This window comes from Bufo gargarizans, chromosome 6 (assembly GCF_014858855.1).
Source record: "Bufo gargarizans isolate SCDJY-AF-19 chromosome 6, ASM1485885v1, whole genome shotgun sequence".
Taxonomy (NCBI): Eukaryota; Metazoa; Chordata; class Amphibia; order Anura; family Bufonidae; genus Bufo; species Bufo gargarizans.
The window spans coordinates 237,178,540-237,200,393 of record NC_058085.1 but is presented as its reverse complement, the minus strand read 5'-3'; the positions used below and the strand labels follow the sequence as shown (position 1 = coordinate 237,200,393).

At 41.4% G+C, this 21,854-nt stretch overlaps 1 protein-coding gene across 1 annotated transcript in view; it reads left to right on the top strand.

Annotated features, from left to right (window-relative positions):
* LOC122941329 (zinc finger protein 260-like) overlaps positions 1-21,854 on the top strand; it is an 80,444-nt gene that overhangs the window by 2,608 nt on the left and 55,982 nt on the right. The window contains exons 4-6 of the mRNA XM_044298462.1: positions 6,553-6,676; positions 7,699-7,796; positions 14,988-15,099. Coding sequence (XP_044154397.1) covers positions 6,553-6,676; positions 7,699-7,796; positions 14,988-15,099 — 334 coding nt within the window. The remainder of the gene's footprint in view (positions 1-6,552; positions 6,677-7,698; positions 7,797-14,987; positions 15,100-21,854) is intronic.

Below are 21,854 nucleotides of genomic sequence, written 5' to 3'. Positions count from 1 at the left end.
TAGCTGCAGGCAGTGTCAATTAGCTACAAGTGGTCTAATTGCACTAAAGGGGTTTTCTGAGTTATTTTTGGCTCTTTGTATGTTTCTAACTAATCAAATGTAAGGACTTTACCATTCACTTATTTCATCTGCAGTTGCTGCTTTCTCAGATTTCACTGAGGGTCACATGACCTGTGATGATGTCAGCTTCTCTCCCTGCTCTGATAATGTTTTGTGCACAAGCCTGAGAGAGCAGATATTTGTCTGTACATGAGACGTCACTGTGCTGGCCACGCCCCCCTGCACTGCCGTCTGCTCTCTCCCTGGATACTTCAGGAAAAACTTTAACCCCTTCAGTAGCACAGACTCAGGGCTAAAGGCTTTACTGAGTAGCTTCAGGCAGTGAGGAGACAAATGCTGGGCACCGGAGCTGACAGACTAGAGGAGTTCTGCAGAGCATTGCACAAGAACAGGTAGGAATAAGATCCTGTCTGTATCAGCAGTGTCATTGTACAGCTGGGACTTGTAGTCCTACACGTATAACATGCTTCTGAGTATCCCAGCAGGCAGACATGTCACTTAGGGCATATTCATTCCCTTAGCAGAGCAGGGGGAGGGGCAGAGATTGTTGTTATTGCAGGTAAAAAAAAGGGCAAGAAGAGAACCAGGGAAATGAGGAAATAGAATTATTTTATTTTTTGCCTAAAACTTGCTTAGCTTAGTTATATATTGCTGCCCATCAGATTTACAGTGCTATATATATTTTTTTTCATAACTCGGACAACCCCTTTAAAGGCTATCTACACCTTCGGGGGCAATTTTTTTATGATTGCATTTTTCTCATTTTGGGCTGAAAATCATTTTTTCAGTTGGCCTTTATTAAAAATATTGAGCTGTTCTGGGTTAACTGTTTTTCTAGCTGTGTGACTCATACTTTCACTTTGTGCCAGTCATCTAATAAACCTTTGGGCACGTTTATTAAGACCGGCGTTTAAGACGGTTGGTCTTCATAAACCCCTAAGCTGGCAGTGGTTCCGCTGAAATTATGAAGAGGCACCGGCTTCTCATATCTTCGGCGGATCCTCTGGCAGTTCTAAAGACCTAAGACCTTTAGAAAATGGTAAATAAGATGGGCATACTGGCCCGTCCCCTTCCCCGTTTACACCATGCCCACAATTGTAGACCTGGTGTGAGTGGGAAGAACCTTTGTGCCGCAGTCTGCGCCTGAAATGCGCCTATATATAGGCATATTTCAGCTTAATAAATGACCCCCCTTATCTCTAAATTACTAAAAGATCATAAACACTTACTTAAGCTTCATTCTTATCAGTCAGATAAGAATTGAGCATGTAAATGGAAAAAGTTATGGGTATTGGAACTTGGGGAGGAAAAATTAAAAATGCAAAAATGAAAATAGATCTTTAAGGGCTTAATCTTTTTATTGTGTTATAAAGATTGCCCATCTCAGCCATTACATCCTACACTTGATTTTAAAACCAAAAACCATTGAGAACCAGAAGGGTCTCATTGAGCACAGTGGTTTTGGGTTCATTTTATAATAATGTGTTATCAATGTTTTTCATTTTTGTTAGGGCTCATTCAAACAAACGTATGTATTTTGCGGTCTGCAAAACATGGTTCCGCAAAAAAAAAACGGATGACATCTGTGTGACGTCCATGTTCGGGGTACTGAGGAGAAACTTCCTAGGCACACCCAGTGGGGGAGATTTATCAGATTGGCGTAAATGAAAACTGGCGTAGTTGCCCATAGCAACCAATCAGATTCCACCTTTCATTTTCCAAAGGAGCTCTGAAAAATGAAAGGTGGAATCTGAATGGTTGCTATGGGCAACTATGCTAGTTTTCCTTTTTTCCAGTTTGATAAGTCTCCCCCAGTATGTTGTCCTAATCCTCTTCTTTGATTGCACCCATATGCTATTCCAAGAGTCCAGGCTATACCTGCCTCACTTAATATGGGATAGTATAGCTGTGGAGTCTAACATGGTGTAGCATAAATGTAATATCTTGGGTCAGATGTGCTCCAAGCTTTTTGTGCACATTTACATTCCAAACCACTAGGATCTGTGAGTCTACTGACAACCAGGTCTTCACCCGTTAAATTAACAGTCAAATCTAAATGCTTCTTGGATAGCCCACAAGTATGACATTTAACTGATTTGAATGTCGTAGTGGATTCAAGGGAGGAAATCCCTGTGGTCCCTGCATTGTCATGGATGTCCTGGGTTTTGAAGTAAAGGCAGGAGACACTTTGTAAGGCTTGGTTTGGTTGTGGTTAACTAACGATGGAATCGCTTGTTTCCGTCTGTGAATGGGTGATCGGTGTAATACAAGGATGGCTTGAGTCTGCCAGAGCAGGAGCCGCATATGCACCCTGGCTGTCTGGTGTAGCTCATACAGTACCTTGCAAAAGTATTCCCCACCCTCCTCACCCCCTGTTGGTGTTTTTCCTCTTTTTGATTTTTATTTTTTGTGTTTTTTGCATTATGACTTTGAATTATAATGGATTTTTGGGTTTTGGGAGGGCTGGTGTACGCTTCGATTTACACAACATGCCTACCACTTAGAAGATGTTAAATATTTTACTGTGACACAAACAATAAATTAAGGGGTATAGTGGATGGTTAAAGTTATTCCTTGTCCACGCTAGGTTTAGTTTTCCATAGCAACCAATCAGATGGATCCTTTCCTTTTCCAACAGAGCTGGAGGCTGCTGGTTTGCCCTTTTACTTGCCCTTACTCAAGATGGCCAATATTGTATGGAATGGGAACCATCTTGTTTCCTGTTTGGGCCTATTTTAGTCCATGCCATTTATCCAAACATTTCTTGAGTGACTAGCTCCATTATCCCCACATCTTTACCAGACAGTTCTTGTTGGACTTGTAGTTCACCTAATGTACACTACAATCAGTTCTGCTGAGGATATCTACCATTGGTTCTTTACCATGTTTCGCTCATTCCTTCTTCCTTGGATTCCAGCAGTGTTCACCAGTATTGTAACAGGAGCTCTGAAAAATTTAAGGTGAAATATGATTGATTGCGATGGGCAACTAAGCCATTTTTCCTTTACACTAGTTTTGGTAAATCTCCCCGACGAGGAGCATTTGTTAACCTTTTTACATCACTATTGCACTATTGTGGCATTTAAAAGTCGCAGATTATGGGCACGTGCCATATTTGCACCATAATTTGTGACTTTTTGAGTTTCTCAACACTTTTCTAAAGTAGCAAGAAAAGAGGAGGGGCTTAGTGGAGGTGGCAGAACCTATCACAGCCTGCCTGAATTACTATAACTTGTGCCAGAGACTGAGGTAACTTATAGTTTGTCTATGCCAATGCCAGCCGTGGCTGGCGTAGATTTCAGTTTCTGGGGCCAGAGATGCACCTTATTTATTGAGACATATGCCTATTAATAAAGTGGACGCATCTTACTCCAGGGCGCAGGGAGTATGAGAATGCCAGTGTTGAGAAATGTTAGCCTATGTTTTTTGTCCATCTTCCAGGTAAAACTGATCCAACTCCTTCCAGTTAGATGGGTAGTGTTGGTGCACAGCAATTCTCTGTTGGATTGAGGTCTGGGCTTTGACGTGCCCATTTCAAGGCATTTAAAATTAATGTGGTAATGTCATAATTAATGTAAAAAATGAAAATCAGGCATTATAAAGTCCATGACAATTTATCCAACAACCTAGAACCAGCCATATACCTCACATGAATCCAGTGCTCCCCCTATTCCGTGTTCTTATTGTTCTGCTAGATTTCCCTCATGCTGGCAGCTCGGGGTGTGTCCTCTCCCTCTCTCTGTGGGGTTTGTTCTTTCTGCAGCAACTCTCCTCCTATAAGGGTGCATTCAGAGCACCGTATAACTGGGTCCGCATCCATTCCGCAATTGATTCATAGAATTCATTTCAATGGGGCCACAAAAGATGTGGGCAGCCCATGTGTGCTGTCCGCATCCGTAGTTCCGTTCCGTAGCCCGGCAAAAAATATAGAGCAGAAATATAAAGCATGTCTGGTATCCGTAATTGGCAGACCGCAAAAAAACGCTTACGGTTGTCTGAATGTAGCTTAACTGTCAGCTGGAACTGACATGTGGGACCAGGTGGATGTGCACATTACTATCCAAATTAACAGGTTAAGAACCCAGGACGAGAATGCTCGTCCTAAACGGCAATTGCTTTGCCCCGCAGGACGAAAATTCTTGTCCTGCGGTCCGTCTCCTACCCCACATGCGGTGCCTCAATTAGCGTCAGGGGCCCGGCTGTTACTGACATCCACCCTGCTGCATCCACCAGCATCGGTGACAACACCGATGCCGGTGGATTAACCCCTCATATGTCGTGGTCAGCGCTGACCGTGACATATGGGAGGTGCTCGCTCCGTCCCTTAAGAGGTTAAGCACCAGGGGGCACCATTTTTGTAACAGAAAGTAACAGTTTTGTTCATGCTGAAGTATATTAAAATAACATATAATGATGGCACAACCCCTTTAAACATCTTAGCTTTAGCTGCATTTAGGGTCATTGCCTGTTGGAAGGTGAAACTCCGTCCCAGTCTCATATTTCTGGCAGACTGAACAGGTTTTCCTCAGGAATTGCCCTATATTTACTGCCACCCATGTTTTGTTCAGTCCTGACCAGTTTTCCAGTCCCTACTGATGTGGGAATGGTGTTGTGTGAAGTGTCGGTTTCCACCACAACACATTAATAATGCAGATTTCTGAACACCATCTAAAAGATAATTTGTTGCCCGTAACAACCAATCACAGCCCAGCTTTCATTTTTCAAGAGCAGAATATGAAATGAAAGCTGAGGTCTCACTGGTTGGGAGACAACTTTTCTTTTAGGTAGTTTAACAAATCTACCATAGAATTTCACATAATGGGAAAAACCTTTGGTTTAGCCTCGTCTGAACAGAGAACATTCTTGTGTTGGGAGAGTCTGCTGGTTGGTGAACTGTTTTCTTATATTTTTCTTAGGCCCCTTTCACACGGGCGAGTTTTCCGCGTGGGTGTGATGCGTGAGGTGAACACATTGCACCCGCACTGAATCCAGACCCATTCATTTCAATGGGGCTGTGCAGATAGCGGTGATTTTCACGCATCACTTGTGCATTGCGTGAAAATCTCAGCATGTTCTATTTTTTAACCCCTCAAGCAACATTTTACTATGCATTCTGTATTAAGAATGCTATTATTTTCCCTTATAACCATGTTATAAGGGAAAATAATAACATCTACAAAAAAACAAACCCAAACCTTAACTTCAGTGAAGAAGTTCGGGTCTGGGTACCACATTCAGTTTTTTATCACACGCGTGCAAAACGCATTGTCACTTGTCCCATAGACCACAATGGTATTTTGTCACAGTCTATGGGACAAGTGATCAGAAGATATGTTGAATTCCCCTAAGGGCACTAAAAATTACTGTGTAAAAAGTAAATATCCTTGCAACATTGTCATATGTAAACAGTGATGTGCTGCAAAATAATAGGGGGACAAACAATCCTAGTAGTACTTTATCCCCATATGACAGTAATCATTGCTAATGATCTGGACCTTGAAAAGCAAACACTACAGACTGCAATATTTTCTTAATAAGGACATTACATCTTGATACAAAATTTCCCTCCCTAAGGGTACTTTCAAACTCGCTTTTGGACGGATCCGTCATGGATCTGCAAACACTGATCCATTACAATAATACAACTGCATGCATCCGTCATGAATGGATCCGTTTGTATTATCTGTAACATAGTCAAGATGGGTCCGTCATGAACTCCATTGAAAGTCAATAGGAAACGGATCCATTTTCTATTGTGCCAGATTGTGTCAGAGAAAACGGATCCATCCCCATTTACTTACATTGTAAGATTCCCCAATAGCGAGATAGGATCTCCCTCACTTGATTGTGAGCGTCACCAAACTCTCCAATAATGCGAATCTGTTCTGATTCCAATGACCTGTTACGAGATTCCCTATCACAGCCCAGTGCATGTTGGTATGCTTGACTTAGCACAGAAGGGGGGTAGCCACGGTCCAAGAACTGCTGTCTCAGTTCATTCGCAGCAATACGAAAATCATGCATGTTGGTTGCATGTACAGTTACGGCAAAGACGCAAATACTGCCCATTCGGAATACAGCGCTGTAGGGCCAATGGACGACAGATACGCCAATCAAGTAAGCTATTAGTCGCTGTCTTTTTGCGAAAAAGCCGAGTGCCAATGTGCCCACTAGAATCCTTGTAGACAGTAACATCCAGAAACGTGATGGTGCAATCATGGATCTCAGACGTGAAGTAGAGACATCAATCATTATTATTGATGTGTCGGACAATTTGTTCAAAAGTATTTTCGTCTCCTTTCCACAAAATCAGTACATAATCAATGTACCTTAACCAAAGGACAATTGATGACGCAAATTCAATCCTGTCCTCCCCAAACACCACATCACGTTCCAAGCCACCCAAGTAAAGGTTTGCGTACGTGGGGGCACAAGGGCTGATTCCATGGCTGACCCTTTTGTCAACTGAGTTTGTATCTTTGTGTGTGTCAGGTTTCTATAAGGTGTCAAGATGTCACTGTGTATTTCTCCATGGAGGAGTGGGAGTATGTAGAGGAACATCTGGATCAGTATGAGGACATTACAACAGAGACTCACCAGACTCTCATATCACCAGGTAAGAAGACACCTTTCTTGTCCTCAGCTGCACAGTTGTGAACACAAAGAACAGCTTTAGAGGAGTTGGTATCCAGGGGTTTTCCAGATTTTGAAAAATGATGGTCTATCCTTGGGCCATCAAACCTAGATCTGTGGAGGTCCTATTCTTGGCACCCCAATAAACAACCATTCACCCTCTTCATTGTTGACATTAGGTCTTACACTAATTCATACTGCTTTGTATCACTGGTCGTTATGATTGCACTGATACATATTTGTGTGGAAGGGAGCCCCCTCCGTCTGTCAGGATCCTTATATGCCTCAGTCATTATTGGCAGCATCTAAGGCTAAGTTCACACATAACTTATATGATCAGTTATTTCCATCAGTTATTGTGAACCGAAACCAGTAGTGAAGCCTCCTCAGAGATCAGGTATGATGGAAAGATCTGTTCTGTGTTCTTGACCCACACCTGGTTTTGGCTCACTATAACTGATTGAAATAACTGATTAAATACCTAAAGTGTGAACTCAGCCTAAGGCTACATGCACACGACCGTATGTGTTTTGCAGTCTGCAAATTGCGGATCCGCAAAAAAAAAAAAAAATGAATGACAATGCCTAAAACGGACAAGAATTTGACATGTTAAGTTTTTTTCGCGGGGCTACAGAATGGACATACTGATGCGGACAGCACACTTTTTTTGCGGATCTATTGAAGTGAATGGGTCCGCATCCTATCCGCAAAAAAAACGGAACGGACACAGAAACAAACAACGTTCATGTGCATGTAGCCTAAGAGGTTAAACAGCCAGTATCAGTACTGCTGGCGACTGCAGTTAGGTGAATGCAATTTGGACATAATAGCGCATACGTTTATAGAAAGGGTTGACATTAGGTTTCCAGCGTTACATGTCCATTTTTGTCGGTTTTCACCCTTGAAATGAAATTTAAAACCGTTTTAAATGTGACTTTTAAGTCCATGACAATTCCACCAAAAGTAAATGTGGGCCATTTGATGATATTTGTGTGTCTTTCACAGATGAATCCAGTCAGAAAGAATCGCCAGAAAAATATCCCGGTCCTTTGTATCCTGAGAATTATCAAAAGGAAAATCAGGATGTCTTGCAAGATTATCAGGTACATAGAAATCCCAAGTGCTGTATATTTTATTGTTCTCCAGTCATTAACCCCATCAGTTGTCAATTTATTCATACATTTTTGGTAGTAATAATAAAAGACCGGTACAACACAAGCTTATAAGAAAAGATCCTCCAGAATTGTTATATTATGAGAAATACAAGTATTTACTAAAACAGACATGTCAGATTTCCTGTGGAACGCCAAAACGAATAAAAAAGTTTCTAAAATCAGTTTTGAATAATTTGATGGTGTAGTTTCTATGCAAGCCTCACAAAGTGACTTCATAACTGAATTGGTCCTTTAACTCCTTTAGGATACAGCCTTATTTCACCTTAAGGACCAGGCCATTTTTTTAAAACGCTTTGACTTATCCAGGCCATTCTGAGATTGTTTTTTCGCCACATATTGTACTTCATGACACTGGTAAAAGGAAGTAAAAAAATAATATTTTTATTTATAAAATAATACCAAATTTACCACAAAAAAATTTAAATTTAAAGTTTCATTTTCTCTACTTCTATAATACATAGTAATACCTCAAAAAATAGTTATTACTTTACATTCCCCATATGTCTGCTTCATGTTTGGATCATTTTGGGAATGATATTTTATTTTTTGGGGATGTTACAAGAAGCAAATCTTGAAATTTTTCTGAAATTTTAAAAAACCCAATTTTTAGGGACCAGTTCAGGTCTGAAGTCACTTTGCAAGGCTCACATAATAGAAACCACCCCAAAATGAACCCATTCTAGAAACTACACCCCTCAAGGTATTCAAAACTGATTTTACAAACTTTGTTAACCCTTTAGGTGTTCCACAAGAAGTAATGGAATATAGAGATACAATTTCAAAATTTAACTTTTTTGGCAAATTTTCCATTTTAATAATTTTTTTCCAGTTACAAAGCAAGGGTTAACAGCCAAACCAAACTCAATATTTATGGCTCTGATTCTGTAGTTTACAGAAACACCCCATATGTGGTCGTAAACCGCTGTACGGGCACACGGTAGGGCGTAGAAGGAAAGGAATGCCATACGGTTTTTGAAAGGCAGATTTTGCTGGACTAGTTTTTTTGACACCATGTCCCATTTGAAGCCCCCCTGATGCACCCCTAGAGTAGAAACTCCATAAATGTGACCCCATTTTCTAAACTACGGGATAGGGTGGAAGTTTTGTTGGTACTAGTTTAGGGTGCATATGATTTTTGGTTGCTCTAGATTACACTTTTTGTGAGGCAAGGTAACAAAAAATAGCTCGTTTTGGCACCGTTTTTATTTTGTTATTTACAACATTCATCTGACAGGTTAGGTCATGTGGTATTTTTATAGACCAGGTTGTCACGGACGCGGCGATACCTAATATGTATACTTTTTTTTATTTCTGTAAGTTTTACACAATGATTTCTTTTTTGAAACAAAAAAAAATCATGTTTTAGTGTTTCCATAGTCTGAGAGCCATAATTTTTTCAGTTTTTAGGCGATTACCTTGGGTAGGGTATGATTTTTGTTGGCTAAGATGACGGTTTTATTGGCACTATTTTCGGGTGCGTATGACTTTTTGATCGCTTGCTATTACACTTTTTGTGATGTAGGGTGACAAAAAATTGCTTTTTTTGCACCGTTTTTATTTTTATTTTTTTACGGTATTCACCTGAGGGGTTAGTTTTTTTCAGTTTTTGGGTAATTATCTTAGGTAGGGTCTCATTTTTTGTGGGATGAGATGACGGTTTGATTGGCACTATTTTGTGGCGCATATGACTTTTTGATCGCTTGCTGTTACACTTTTTGTGATGTAAGGTGACAATTTTTTTTTTTATTTAGCACAGTTTTTCTTTTTTCTTTTTTACAGTGTTCATCTGAGGGGTTAGGTCATGTGATATGTTTATATAGCCAATCGATACGGACGCGGCGATACCTAATATGTATACTTTTTTCCACCCTATTTTTAACCTTTTTTTTTTAACTTTATTTGGGTAAAATTACGTTTTTGTTTATTTTTACTTGAAACTTTTAATTTTTGGGGGGGAAAACGTAATTTTTTCAACTTTTTTTTTCAGTTTATTTTTTGTTCCACTTTGGGACTTGAACTTTTGGGAGTCTAATCCTTTACAATGCATTCCAATACTTCTGTATTGGAATGCATTGGCTGTATGAGTGATACTGTGTGTATTACTCATACAGCTGCCGGCCTGTGAGATCCAGGGGGCTGGATCTCACAGGCAAGTCACAGGAAGGCAGCGCGATGCCTTCCATGCCATCGGGTCCCCCCTACAGCCGCATGGGGACCCGATGGCCGCTGCAAACCGCAGGTAAAGCAGCAAACGGTTTGCGGCGTTCACCGACACGGGGTCACCCCCCCCCCCCCCCCCGCGCGCGCATTTAGCCAAGGTGCCTGCTCAATGATTTTAAAAAGGGTTAACCGGGTTCCGATCACCGCCCACCGGGCGGCGGTGATCGGAAATACACATGATGTACCGGTACGTCATGTGTCCTTAAGTACCAGGACAACATGCCGTACCGGTACGTCATGTGTCCTGAAGAGGTTAAAGGCTAACGTCAGCAGAACATAACTGTATGATTTTTATCTCCCTGCCTGCCGCCGTTCCCTCAAAATAAAGACTTTTATAATAGGCTCATTAGCATACTATAAAAGTATTTATTTTGAGGGAACGGCAGCAGGCAGGGAGATCAAAATCATACTGTTATGTTCTGCTGACATTAGCACATTGACTTTTCTGATGACAGAAACCCTTTAACAAGACAGTAATGGAAATTTTGTTGAAGATTTTGAAAAATTGCTTCTAAAATTTTGTTCTAAAAAGAAAAAATTACATTTACGAAATGATGGAAATGTAAAATAGACATATGTTGAATATTAATAGCTATTTATGAGGTATGGCTATCTGTCTTAAAAGCAGAACAATAAACATTTTGAAAATCATGATAAAAAAAATCTGTACATTATAGTTTTTTTGGGTTTATTTTTATAAATAAGGGTAAAACGTATTGACACAAATTTACCATAAAGTGACACATGTCAGATTTGCAAAATTAGGCTGGGTCCAGAAGCGGACAGCAGAGGTTACAGATCCTATTTGAAGGCATCTGTGTTGGTCCCATGTTCATATGTGGCACATTGCTGAGAAAAATGTTTCAATATATGGAAATGAGCCTCTAAGAGCAATGGGGGTGTTGCCATTACACCTAGAGGCTCTGCTCTCTCTGCAAATGCCACACCCTCTGTACTTTGCTTGACAGGGCCAGGCAGGCGTGATGATATTTACACTGCCTGGCCCTGTCAATCAAAGTGGAGAGGGCGTGGCAGTTGCAGAGAGAGCAGAGTCTCTAGGTGTAATGGGAACATCACCATTGCTCCTAGAGGCAACGTTTTTCTCATCAATGCAGGCACATAGGAACATGGGACCAACACAGATGCCTTCAGCTGTCAAGCGCACATGTAACAGGTCAGCCAGTGTCATAGGTACAAATCTGCTGACAAATGCTCTTTAAACTGTTTTTACTTTTTTTTGTCCCACATAATTATCTCTGATTCTGGCAGCTGGAGAATGGCTGTGTGATCTCGAAAGCTTACCATGACAAAAATTTACAGTATATCATGAAGTAGGAACAGATGACTGGAATATATATATACAGTACAGACCAAAAGTTTGGACACACCTTCTTCTCATTCAAAGAGGCATCAAAACTATGAATTAACACATGTGGAATTATATACATAACAAAAAAGTGTGAAACAACTGAAAATATGTCATATTCTAGGTTCTTCAAAGTAGCCACCTTTTGCTTTGATTACTGCTTTGCACACTCTTGGCATTCTCTTGATGAGCTTCAAGAGGTAGTCACCTGAAGTGGATTTCACTTCACAGATGTGTCCTGTCAGATTTAATAAGTGGGATTTCTTGCCTTATAAATGGGGTTGGGACCATCAGTTGTGTTGTGGAGAAGTCAGGTGGATACACAGCTTATAGTCCTACTGAATAAACTGATAGAATTTGTATTATGGCAAGAAAAAAGCAGCTAAGTAAAGAAAAACGAGTGGCCGTCATTACTTTAAGAAATTAAGGTCAGTCAGTCCGAAAAATTGGGGAAACTTTGAAAATGCCCTCAAGTGCAGTCACAAAAACCATCAAGCACTACAAAGAATCTGGCTCACATGCGGACCGCCCCAGGAAAGGAAGACCAAGAGTCACCTCTGCTGCGGAGGATAAGTTCATCCGAGTCACCAGCCTCAGAAATCGCAGGTTAACAGCAGCTCAGATTAGAGACCAGGTCAATGCCACACAGAGTTCTAGCAGCAGACACATCTCTAGAACAACTGTTAAGAGGAGACTGTGTGAATCAGGCCTTCATGGTAGAATATCTGCTATGAAACCACTGCTAAGGACAGGCAACAAGCAGAAGAGACTTGTTTGGGCTAAAGAACACAAGGAATGGACATTAGACCAGTGGAAATCTGTGCTTTGGTCTGATGAGTCCAAATTTGAGATCTTTGGTTCCAACCACCGCGTCTTTGTGCGACACAGAAAAGGTGAACGGATGGACTCTACATGCCTGGTTCTCACCGTGAAGCATGGAGGAGAAGGTGTGATGGTGTGGGGGTGCTTTGCTGGTGACACTGTTGGGGATTTATTCAAAATTGAAGGCATACTGAACCAGCATGGCTACCACAGCATCTTGCAGCGGAATGCTATTCCATCCGGTTTGCGTTTAGTTGGACCATCATTTATTTTTCAACAGGACAATGACCCCAAACACACCTCCAGGCTGTGTAAGAGCTATTTGACCATGAAGGCGAGTAATGGGGTGCTGCGCCAGATGACCTGGCCTCCACATTCACCGGACCTGAACCCAATCGAGATGGTTTGGGGTGAGCTGGACCGCAGAGTGAAGGCGAAAGGGCCAACAAGTGCTAAGCATCTCTGGGAACTCCTTCAAGACTGTTGGAAGACAATTTCAGGTGACTACCTCTTGAAGCTCATCAAGAGAATGCCAAGAGTGTGCAAAGCAGTAATCAAAGCAAAAGGTGGCTACTTTGAAGAACCTAGATTATGACATATTTTCAGTTGTTTCACACTTTTTTGTTATGTATATAATTCCACATGTGTTAATTCATAGTTTTGATTCCTTCAGTGTGAATCTACAATTTTCATAGTCATGAAAATAAAGAAAACTCTTTGAATGAGAAGGTGTTCAAACTTTTGGTCTGTACTGTATGTGTGTATATATATATATATATATATATATATATAAAATCATAAAGCTGAGTGTATGTGTGTGTGTATTAGGGTTGTTTCGATACAAAAATTTTCATTTGGTTTCGATACCATTAGAAAGTATTGCGATGAATTCCGCATTTTATGGAACGTCCGTCCCATAATCGAACAGTCTTATCCTATTTTTGGTGGGGACAAGGTGACAAAAAAAATGGCGAATCGCTCAGTTTTTCTTCTTTTTTTTTTTTTTCTTTTACGGCGTTCACCGCATAGGAGATATTTTTTAATAGTTTGGACTTTTCAGACGTGGTAATATGTAATATTTATTTATTGTTTATATATTTTATATGTAAAATTGGGAAAGGAGTGATTTATACTTAATATCTTGGTGTTTTTAGTTATTTTTTTACAGTTTATTTAATAACTATTTCCCCCCTTAGGGGCTAGAACCTGGGATCTTTTATTCCCTTGTCTATTCACCCTAATAGAGCTCTATTAGGGTGAATAGGACCTCACACTCTCCCTGCTGCCCAGTGCATAGTGCACACAGCAGCAGGGAGCTCACCATGGCAGCCAGGGCTTTAGTAGTGTCCTGGCTGCCATGGTAACTGATTACACTGCTGGGGTTCCGATCAGAAGCTGCCACTGCCACCAATGAGAGGAGGTGAGGGGATATATATAATGTGTTTAGGGAAATGATTAACTGATATTAGGAGTTTATTTTATGTCAGGTGTAGATGTACACACATGACAGCTTGTGGTGATAAACGTTGAGTTTTATTGTAGGGTGCATTCAGACTGTGGTAGGGGTGCGGCTAAAAAACCCTCAAACCTGTATCTGTAAAACCGCATGCAGTATTAACACAATTTGCCACAGTTTTCAGTGTGATAACTGGCCAAGCGCTTTTATAGGAGAAGCAGATTTCTTTTATATGTTTCACCTGTAAAAAGTATGCCGTCACATACATTCTGCAAATTACTGTAGTAATGCTGCAAGTGATTTTTCAGATGCAGTTTTGATTGTTTTTAACTACAACACAATATCTAACTATACCTTTAGGAGGGAACTTATTATGAGGATAATATCTTAGGTCAGTTTTACAAGTCAGCGTCGGTGTACTTTGCGCCACATTTATCAAATGTTGTACATTGTTACATTTGGCTCATCTTTAAAGGGGTTATCCCCATGTGCTGGGCCACTCAGTGGGAATATATTTACCCCGCTCCCGGAGCCGCTCCTGGTCCCCGCACTGCTGCTTCTCCCTGTACATGGATGGGGGGGGGGGGGGGGACAGCCAATGGCAGTTGGGGACTGGAACAAGCTTCCATAGCATCGCGGGTGACGCTAGGGTGGCTCATCCCCGTCCCCGCCTGCTGCTCGTCTCCCCGACACTTGATGTTTTCATCCGTGTACAGGGAGAAGCAGCAGCGGCGGTGTGGGGACCAGGAGGGGCCTGGCACATGTGGGGCCTATTTCAGAACTTGGATAACCCCTTTAAACCTAACACGTTTGTCTAGAAATGCTACCCCAGCTTTTCTATGACAATCATCTAGTGGAGTGAGTAAAATGCCAGGGCCAATGCACCTCCAAAGTGGGGTCTTGTGAATTTTTTTATTCCAAAAACTGGCATAGGGCAGAAGATATTGTTGCATGGGCTTTTAAAAAGCCGCAAAATGGGGTCTTGTGAATTTGTTTATGCTAAAAACTGGCGTAGGGCGAAGAAAGTTCACACCCATGTGCAGGTAGCCTTACTGCATCAACAAACATGCTTTCACAACCCAGATAAAGAATCTAGCCGGCTACAATGAATGAAACCATTGGCTAAATTCTATAACTTCATTGTGAATGCGTGTTTATTGATCTAGTAACTGTGTGCAGCTTTCAGCTACATCATGGCAGCACCCTCAGACCTCTCCTTATTTGTACATTATTTGTTCTATATGGTGTGAATTAGGTTACAAATGCGAGCGATATGAAAGCTGAAGACATAACCGAAGAAGAGGAGACAAATGTGGGTGAAACCCAGCTGTGTAAGGAGGAGGACATTCCTACAGATATTGGCACCGGTGAGTGATGATCATTAACTACTAAAAGCACATATTTTCCTTCTTCAGTCTCCACTGTAATCTGTTATTCTATATTCTGTTCTGTCAGTACAATCTTAAAGAAAAATCTTCCCTGGATCACTTTTCTCCCATTAGACGCCAGCTCTTTCTTCCACGTTCTGTCATTTCATTGTGCATTAAAATATTCAGATACCATTAGGATACCATACGGCATGGCAAGCTGAATGTAAGCACACCATACCGTATATTTGCTGCATGACTTTAGACAGTCACTGTTAAAAGTGACCAGATAATGATGGCTGCTGTCATTAACAATAGACCATCACTGCTAAGGGCTCATGCATACGACCATATGTATTTTGCGGTCCGCAAAAAACAGATACACCAAAAATTCAGATCTGCATATTTTGCGGAACGGAACAGCTGGCCCCTAATAGAACAGTGCTATACTTGTCCGTAATGCGGACAATAATAGGACATGTTCTATTTTTTTGCGGAACGGAAATACGAACATAATGAAACGGAATGCACATGGAGTAACTTCCGTTTATTTTTCGGACCCATTGAAATGAATGGTTCCGTATACGGTTTGCAAAAAAAAAATACGAAACTGACACGGAAAGAAAATACATTAGTGTACATGAATCCAAACAGCCGGGGGACCAATCGGGCCATACCGACGTTTGCTTCTATTGGTCAGACAATGCTGAATGACCAATAGCAGAGATGTAGCAGAAAAAAGGCTTGTTTTATGCGCATGCGCTGTAACCTCATTCCTGTGATTAGAATGTGAGCTCAGGAGATGTCCTACAGCCATTGTGGTTAAGAAGAAAAAAAAACTGTACAAAACTAAGAAAAATAAAAGTAATACATAGTAGTAGGCTAGTTAGCATTTACAGTTTTTTTATAGCACACATGTTAGGCTACATTCACACTCGCGTTTGGTGCGGATCCATCATGGATCTGCACAGACGGATCCGTTCCGATAATACAAACGTCTGCATCCGTTCAGAACGGATCTGTTTGTATTATCTTTAACATAGTCAAGACGGATCCTTCTTGAACACCATTGAAAGTCAATGGAAGACGGATCCGTTTTCTATTGTGCCATAGAAAACGGATCAGTCCCTAATGACTTACATTGTGTGTCAGAACGGATCCGTTTGGCTCAGTTTGGCAAGCAGCGTTTTGGTGTCCGCCTCCAAAGCGGAATGGAGGCGGAACAGAGGCAAACTGATGCATTCTGAGTGGATCCTTTTCCATTCAGAATGCATTATGGCAAAACTGATCCGTTTTGGACCACTTGTGAGAGCCCTGAACGGATCTCAGAAACGGAAAGCCAAAACGCCAGTGTGAAAGTAGCCTTACCTAATTGGTGCTTCAGCAAGCTAATTAGCATATACTGTATTTTATAGCACATTACCTAATTGGTTTAGTGAACAGAATTTTCTTTAAAGGGAACCTGTCACCGGGATTTTGTGTATAGAGCTTAGGGCATGGGTTGCTAGATGGCCGCTAGCACATCCTCAATACCCAGTCCCCATAGCTCTTTGTGCTTTTATTGTGTAAAAAAACGGATTTGATACATATGCAAATTAACCTGAGATGAGTCCTGTCCCTGACTTATCTCAGGTTAATTTGCGTATGTATCAAATTGTTTTTTTGACACAATAAAAGCACGCAGAGCTATGGGGACTGGGTATTGCAGATGTGCTAGCGGCCGTCTAGCAGCCCCATGTCCTCAGCTCTATACACAAAATCCCGGTGACAGGTTCCCTTTAAGGACACTTCTATGGGTGTTATCTAAGTAGCCTTCTTTGGACTTCACCCTTTAAGGCCTATACAGGGATAAGGACTCGGGGAGAACCGCCAAACTGCTACCTCTTGAAGCAGTCTCCATTCAGTGGCTGCTGATCCCCAGGGTTCAAGAGACACTAGTGCGGAGCACCGTGGGATCAGGCAAAACCATAGTCAGAGGACAAGCCGAGGTGGGGGTAGGCAACATATAAGCAATCCGGTAAACGGTCCAAAGATCAGGGCACAGGGTCAAAATGAGAAAGAGGTCAAAGCTGGAAACAGGCAGAGATCAGTACATGGGCAGGCTAACAAGACAATGGTGCACTTTTGCAGGAAACTAGGTAACTAGAACCTATGCTTCAGGCACCTTCCCACAGGCCTTTTATACCATGAGGTAGCCAGCCAAAGGCCAGGGAAAATGAAGGTGTACACATGAGGGAGCTCATGTGTCATTCGGGCAATAAAAGTTGGACCAGGCCTCAGTATGTATGGAGTGAACAGAGTAGCACTGCTCCAGCAGCCATACCTGTTGGAGGGAGCAGCAGAGAAGAGCAGGTGAATGCTTTGGGGGCCATACCCACCAGTAGTGATGTAGTGGGCACAGCACACTGGTATAAGAAGCGCACTGCTGAGCAGGAAGGCAAGGGGAAGGTACAAGTAACAGAGTTCAAGAACAACTGGAACAGGTATTTGACAAGACAGTTCAGACATGATTGGTGAAGGTAATGGAATGTTAGGAGACAGTTCAGACACTGGAGGCACATGTATAGAAATTTAACAAGGCAGTACAGATATGTAGTATGGCAGCAAGTCTGAAAACTCAAGTCTTGGAATTACCATAGAGAGGAACTGGGTAAACCTGTGGAGCAGACACTAGAACTCCAGCGGCAATTAAATCACACGCACAGCGTTGCTTGGATCCATGGCCTGAGGATACTTTAGATGAACAGAAATAGGTCTCAGGATAGAGAAACATTTTTAAAGATTGACCTGCAACCACGTGTAAGGCAGAAATATGAGGACAAGAGCAAACATTATGGGTATGTTCAGACTATAAAATTACTTATCACAAAAATATGGTTTATTTGTCATGGCAAAAATTCGAGGCTGACCCTTGGATTTCGAATGCGGTTTTTACAGTTTTTTTATGCTGAGTATGCATTCACAAAGTTAGCACCATTGTGAACACCCGCTTTGGTTTCTGCATGTCAGGTTTTTTATCTGTGACATGATTTTAGAAACTCGCATAAATGGAAAAATTAGTCATGTCTAAACTATGGCATGGATTTCCCATACCTGGACCGGGCTGTTTAAACTCTTACATGCAGCGGGCAATGGCACCCGCTGCATGTAAGCAATTGCAGTGGGAGCTAACTCCCTCTGTATCCCCGCAAATAAGATTGTTTGGTGTTGATGCCTACTTTAGGCCTCAGGCATGCCCCCAGCATTTACCAGCGCATTTCGCCTCGCTTCTTCAGGAGGCGCCCCCTGAAGAAGCGAGGCGAAACGCGTGTCGGGTTCGTGCTATCATCCTCTCCTGGTCAGTATTTGATTGCTTTATGCCTATTATTATCCATTTCCCATTGTTTTTGGTTCCATTTATTTTAGCACACCTGTGATGTACTTGGAGATTCCGGTGGAGACTCCATGTCTAACTTCTATGCAATGACATTGCAATGGGTAGGATTAGGTATTATGGCATGAGGTTTTAGGTCTTAGATTTGTCCATTATTTATACCTTTACATGTGATTTCTACACAATATTTGTATCAATTGTTGGTGTGCAATCTTTCCATTGACTGCGCAAACGAACCATAGGAGTTATTACTGTTGAAGGGATGGTGGTTTTATACTTGTCGCAGTACATTCCTGCACTGCTACCACTATATGCTATTTTTCTTGCTGTATTTTGTATTTAATTGTTCTCTTTTATTGATTTTATACTATATGTGTGTAATATTTATGGGTAATCTGACTGAGTGACACACATATTCTACATTTACATCAACGTATTGGTTGTTAATAATATTAAATGTAAAAACATATAACCACTGTAACTAATCACTTAAACACCATATGTACCATAATTAGTCAGCTTATGATATGACGTGGAGAAGTAATAAACCCCTTCCCGACTGCCATACGGCTATATACGTGCTAACTACACATGCCCCATGCAGCTAGCACGTGTATAAACGCCAGCAGCCTGAGAGAGAGAGAACGCTGCTTCACTGCTCTCTACAGCTCTTCCCCACGATGTACCTGGCTTCCTTCTGCCCAACGATAACTGAGCCTATAGCATTGGTTTCTCGGCAGAATAGTATCTGTTGACCACCATGATTGTCCAGTCGTGGTGGTCATATGTTTACATGAACCACCGCTCCCCGTCCTTATTTCAGCCTCCTCCTTCTTCACTTCACAGCGCGATCCAGTGAAGGAAGAGTAAAGAAAACACAGTGAAACATTTCTCTATATATCTATATACATAGTATAGAAATATATATATATATATATATATATATATGTGTGTGTGTGTGTATGTATGTATGTGTATATATATATATATATATATATAATCTCCAATATAATCTCATTTGCCCCAACCAGATTAGTCAGGTACTGAAGAAAAAAATAAGAAAAAATGAAACGATGTTTTTATAAGGGTATAAATTTATATATATATACAGTACAGACCAAATGTTTGGACACACCTTCTCGTTCAAAAAGTTTTCTTTATTTTCATCACTATACAATTTGTAGATTCACACTGAAGGCATAAAAACTATGAATTAACACATGTGGAATTATATACATAACAAAAAAGTGTGAAACAACTGAAAATATGTCATATTCTAGGTTCTTCAAAGTAGCCACCTTTTGCTTTGATTACTGCTTTGCACACTCTTGGCATTCTCTTGATGAGCTTCAAGAGGTAGTCACCTGAAATGGTTTTCACTTCACAGGTGTGCCCTGTCAGGTTTAATAAGTGGGATTTCTTGCCTTATAAATTGGGTTGGGACCATCAGTTGCATTGTGGAGAAGTCAGGTGGCTACACTGCAGATAGTCCTACTGAATAGACTGTTAGAATTTGTATTATGGCAAGAAAAAAGCAGCTAAGTAAAGAAAAACGAGTGGCCATCATTACTTTAAAAAATGAAGGTCCATCAGTCCGAAAAATTGGGAAAACTTTGAAAGTGTCCCCAAGTGCAGTCACAAAAACCATCAAGCGCTACAAAGAAACTGGCTCACTTGCGGCCCGCCCCAGGAAAGGAAGACCAAGAGTCACCTCTGCTGCGGAGGATAAGTTCATCCGAGTCACCAGCCTCAGAAATCGCATGTTAACAGCAGCTCAGATTAGAGACCAGGACAATGCCACACAGAGTTCTAGCAGCAGACACATCTCTAGAACTGTTAAGATGAGACTGTGTGAATCAGGCCTTCATGGTAGAATATCTGCTAGGAAACCACTGCAAAGGACAGGCAACAAGCAGAAGAGACTTGTTTGGGCTAAAGAACACAAGGAATAGACATTAGACCAGTGGAAATCTGTGCTTTGGTCTGATGAGTCCAAATTTGAGATCTTTGGTTCCAACCACCGTGTCTTTGTGCAACGCAGAAAAGGTGAACAGATGGACTCCACATGCCTGGTTCCCACCGTGAAGCATGGAGGAGGAGGTGTGATGGTGTGGGGGTGCTTTGCTGGTGACACTGCTGGTGATTTATTTAAAATTGAAGGCATATTGAACCAGCATGGCTACCACAGTATCTTGCAGTGGCATGCTATTCCATCCGGTTTGCGTTTATTTTTTGGACCATCATTTATTTTTCAACAGGACAATGACCCCAAACACATCTCCAGGCTGTGTAAGGGCTATTTGACCATGAAGGAGAGTGATGGGGTGCTGTGCCAGATGACCTGGCCTCCACAGTCATCGGACCTGAACCCAATCGAGATGGTTTGGGGTGAGCTGTACTGCAGAGTGAAGGCAAAAGGGCCAACAAGTGCTAAGCATCTCTGGGAACTCCTTCAAGACTGTTGGAAGACCATTTTAGATGACTACCTCTTGAAGCTCATCAATAGAATGCCAAGAGTGTGCAAAGCAGTAATCAAAGCAAAAGGTGGCTACTTTGAAGAACCTAGAATATGACATATTTTCAGTTGTTTCACACTTTTTTGTTATGTATATAATTCCACATGTGTTAATTCATAGTTTTGATGCCTTCAGTGTGAATGTACAATTTTCATAGTCATGAAAATAAAGAAAACTCTTTGAATGAGAAGGTGTGTCCAAACTTTTGGTCTGTACTGTGTATCTCTCTCTCTCTCTCTCTCTCTCTCTCTCTCGCTCTCTCTCTCTCTATATATATATATATATATATATATATATATATATATATAATTTATTGTGACACAGTGAGAGGTTTAGTCTGGGAAAACAGGTGTTTTCCTCCCAGCATGTGCTGCTGGGCTGATTTACAGCCAGATGAGGTCAAATACCGGACCGGACTTTAACCCCATAGGGACACAGCCTTATTTCACCTTAAAGGGAACCTGTCTTCACGATTTTGTGTATAGAGCTGAGGACATGGGTTGCTAGATGGCCACTAGCACATCCGTAATACCCAGTCCCCATAGCTCTGTGTGCTTTTATTGTGTAAAAAAAACCTATTTAATACATATGCAAATTAACCTGAGATGAGTCCTGTATGTGAGATGAGTCAGGGACAGGACTCCTCTCAGGGTAATTTGTATATGTATCAAATAGTTTTTTTTACACAATAAAAGCACACAGAGCTATGGGGACTGGGTATTGCGGATGTGCTAGCGGCCATCTAGCAACCCACGTCCTCAGCTCTATACACAAAATCCCGGTGACAGGTTACCTTTAAGGACCAGGCCATTTTTGCAAATCTGACCAGTGTCACTTTAAGTGCTGATAACTTTAAAACGCTTTGA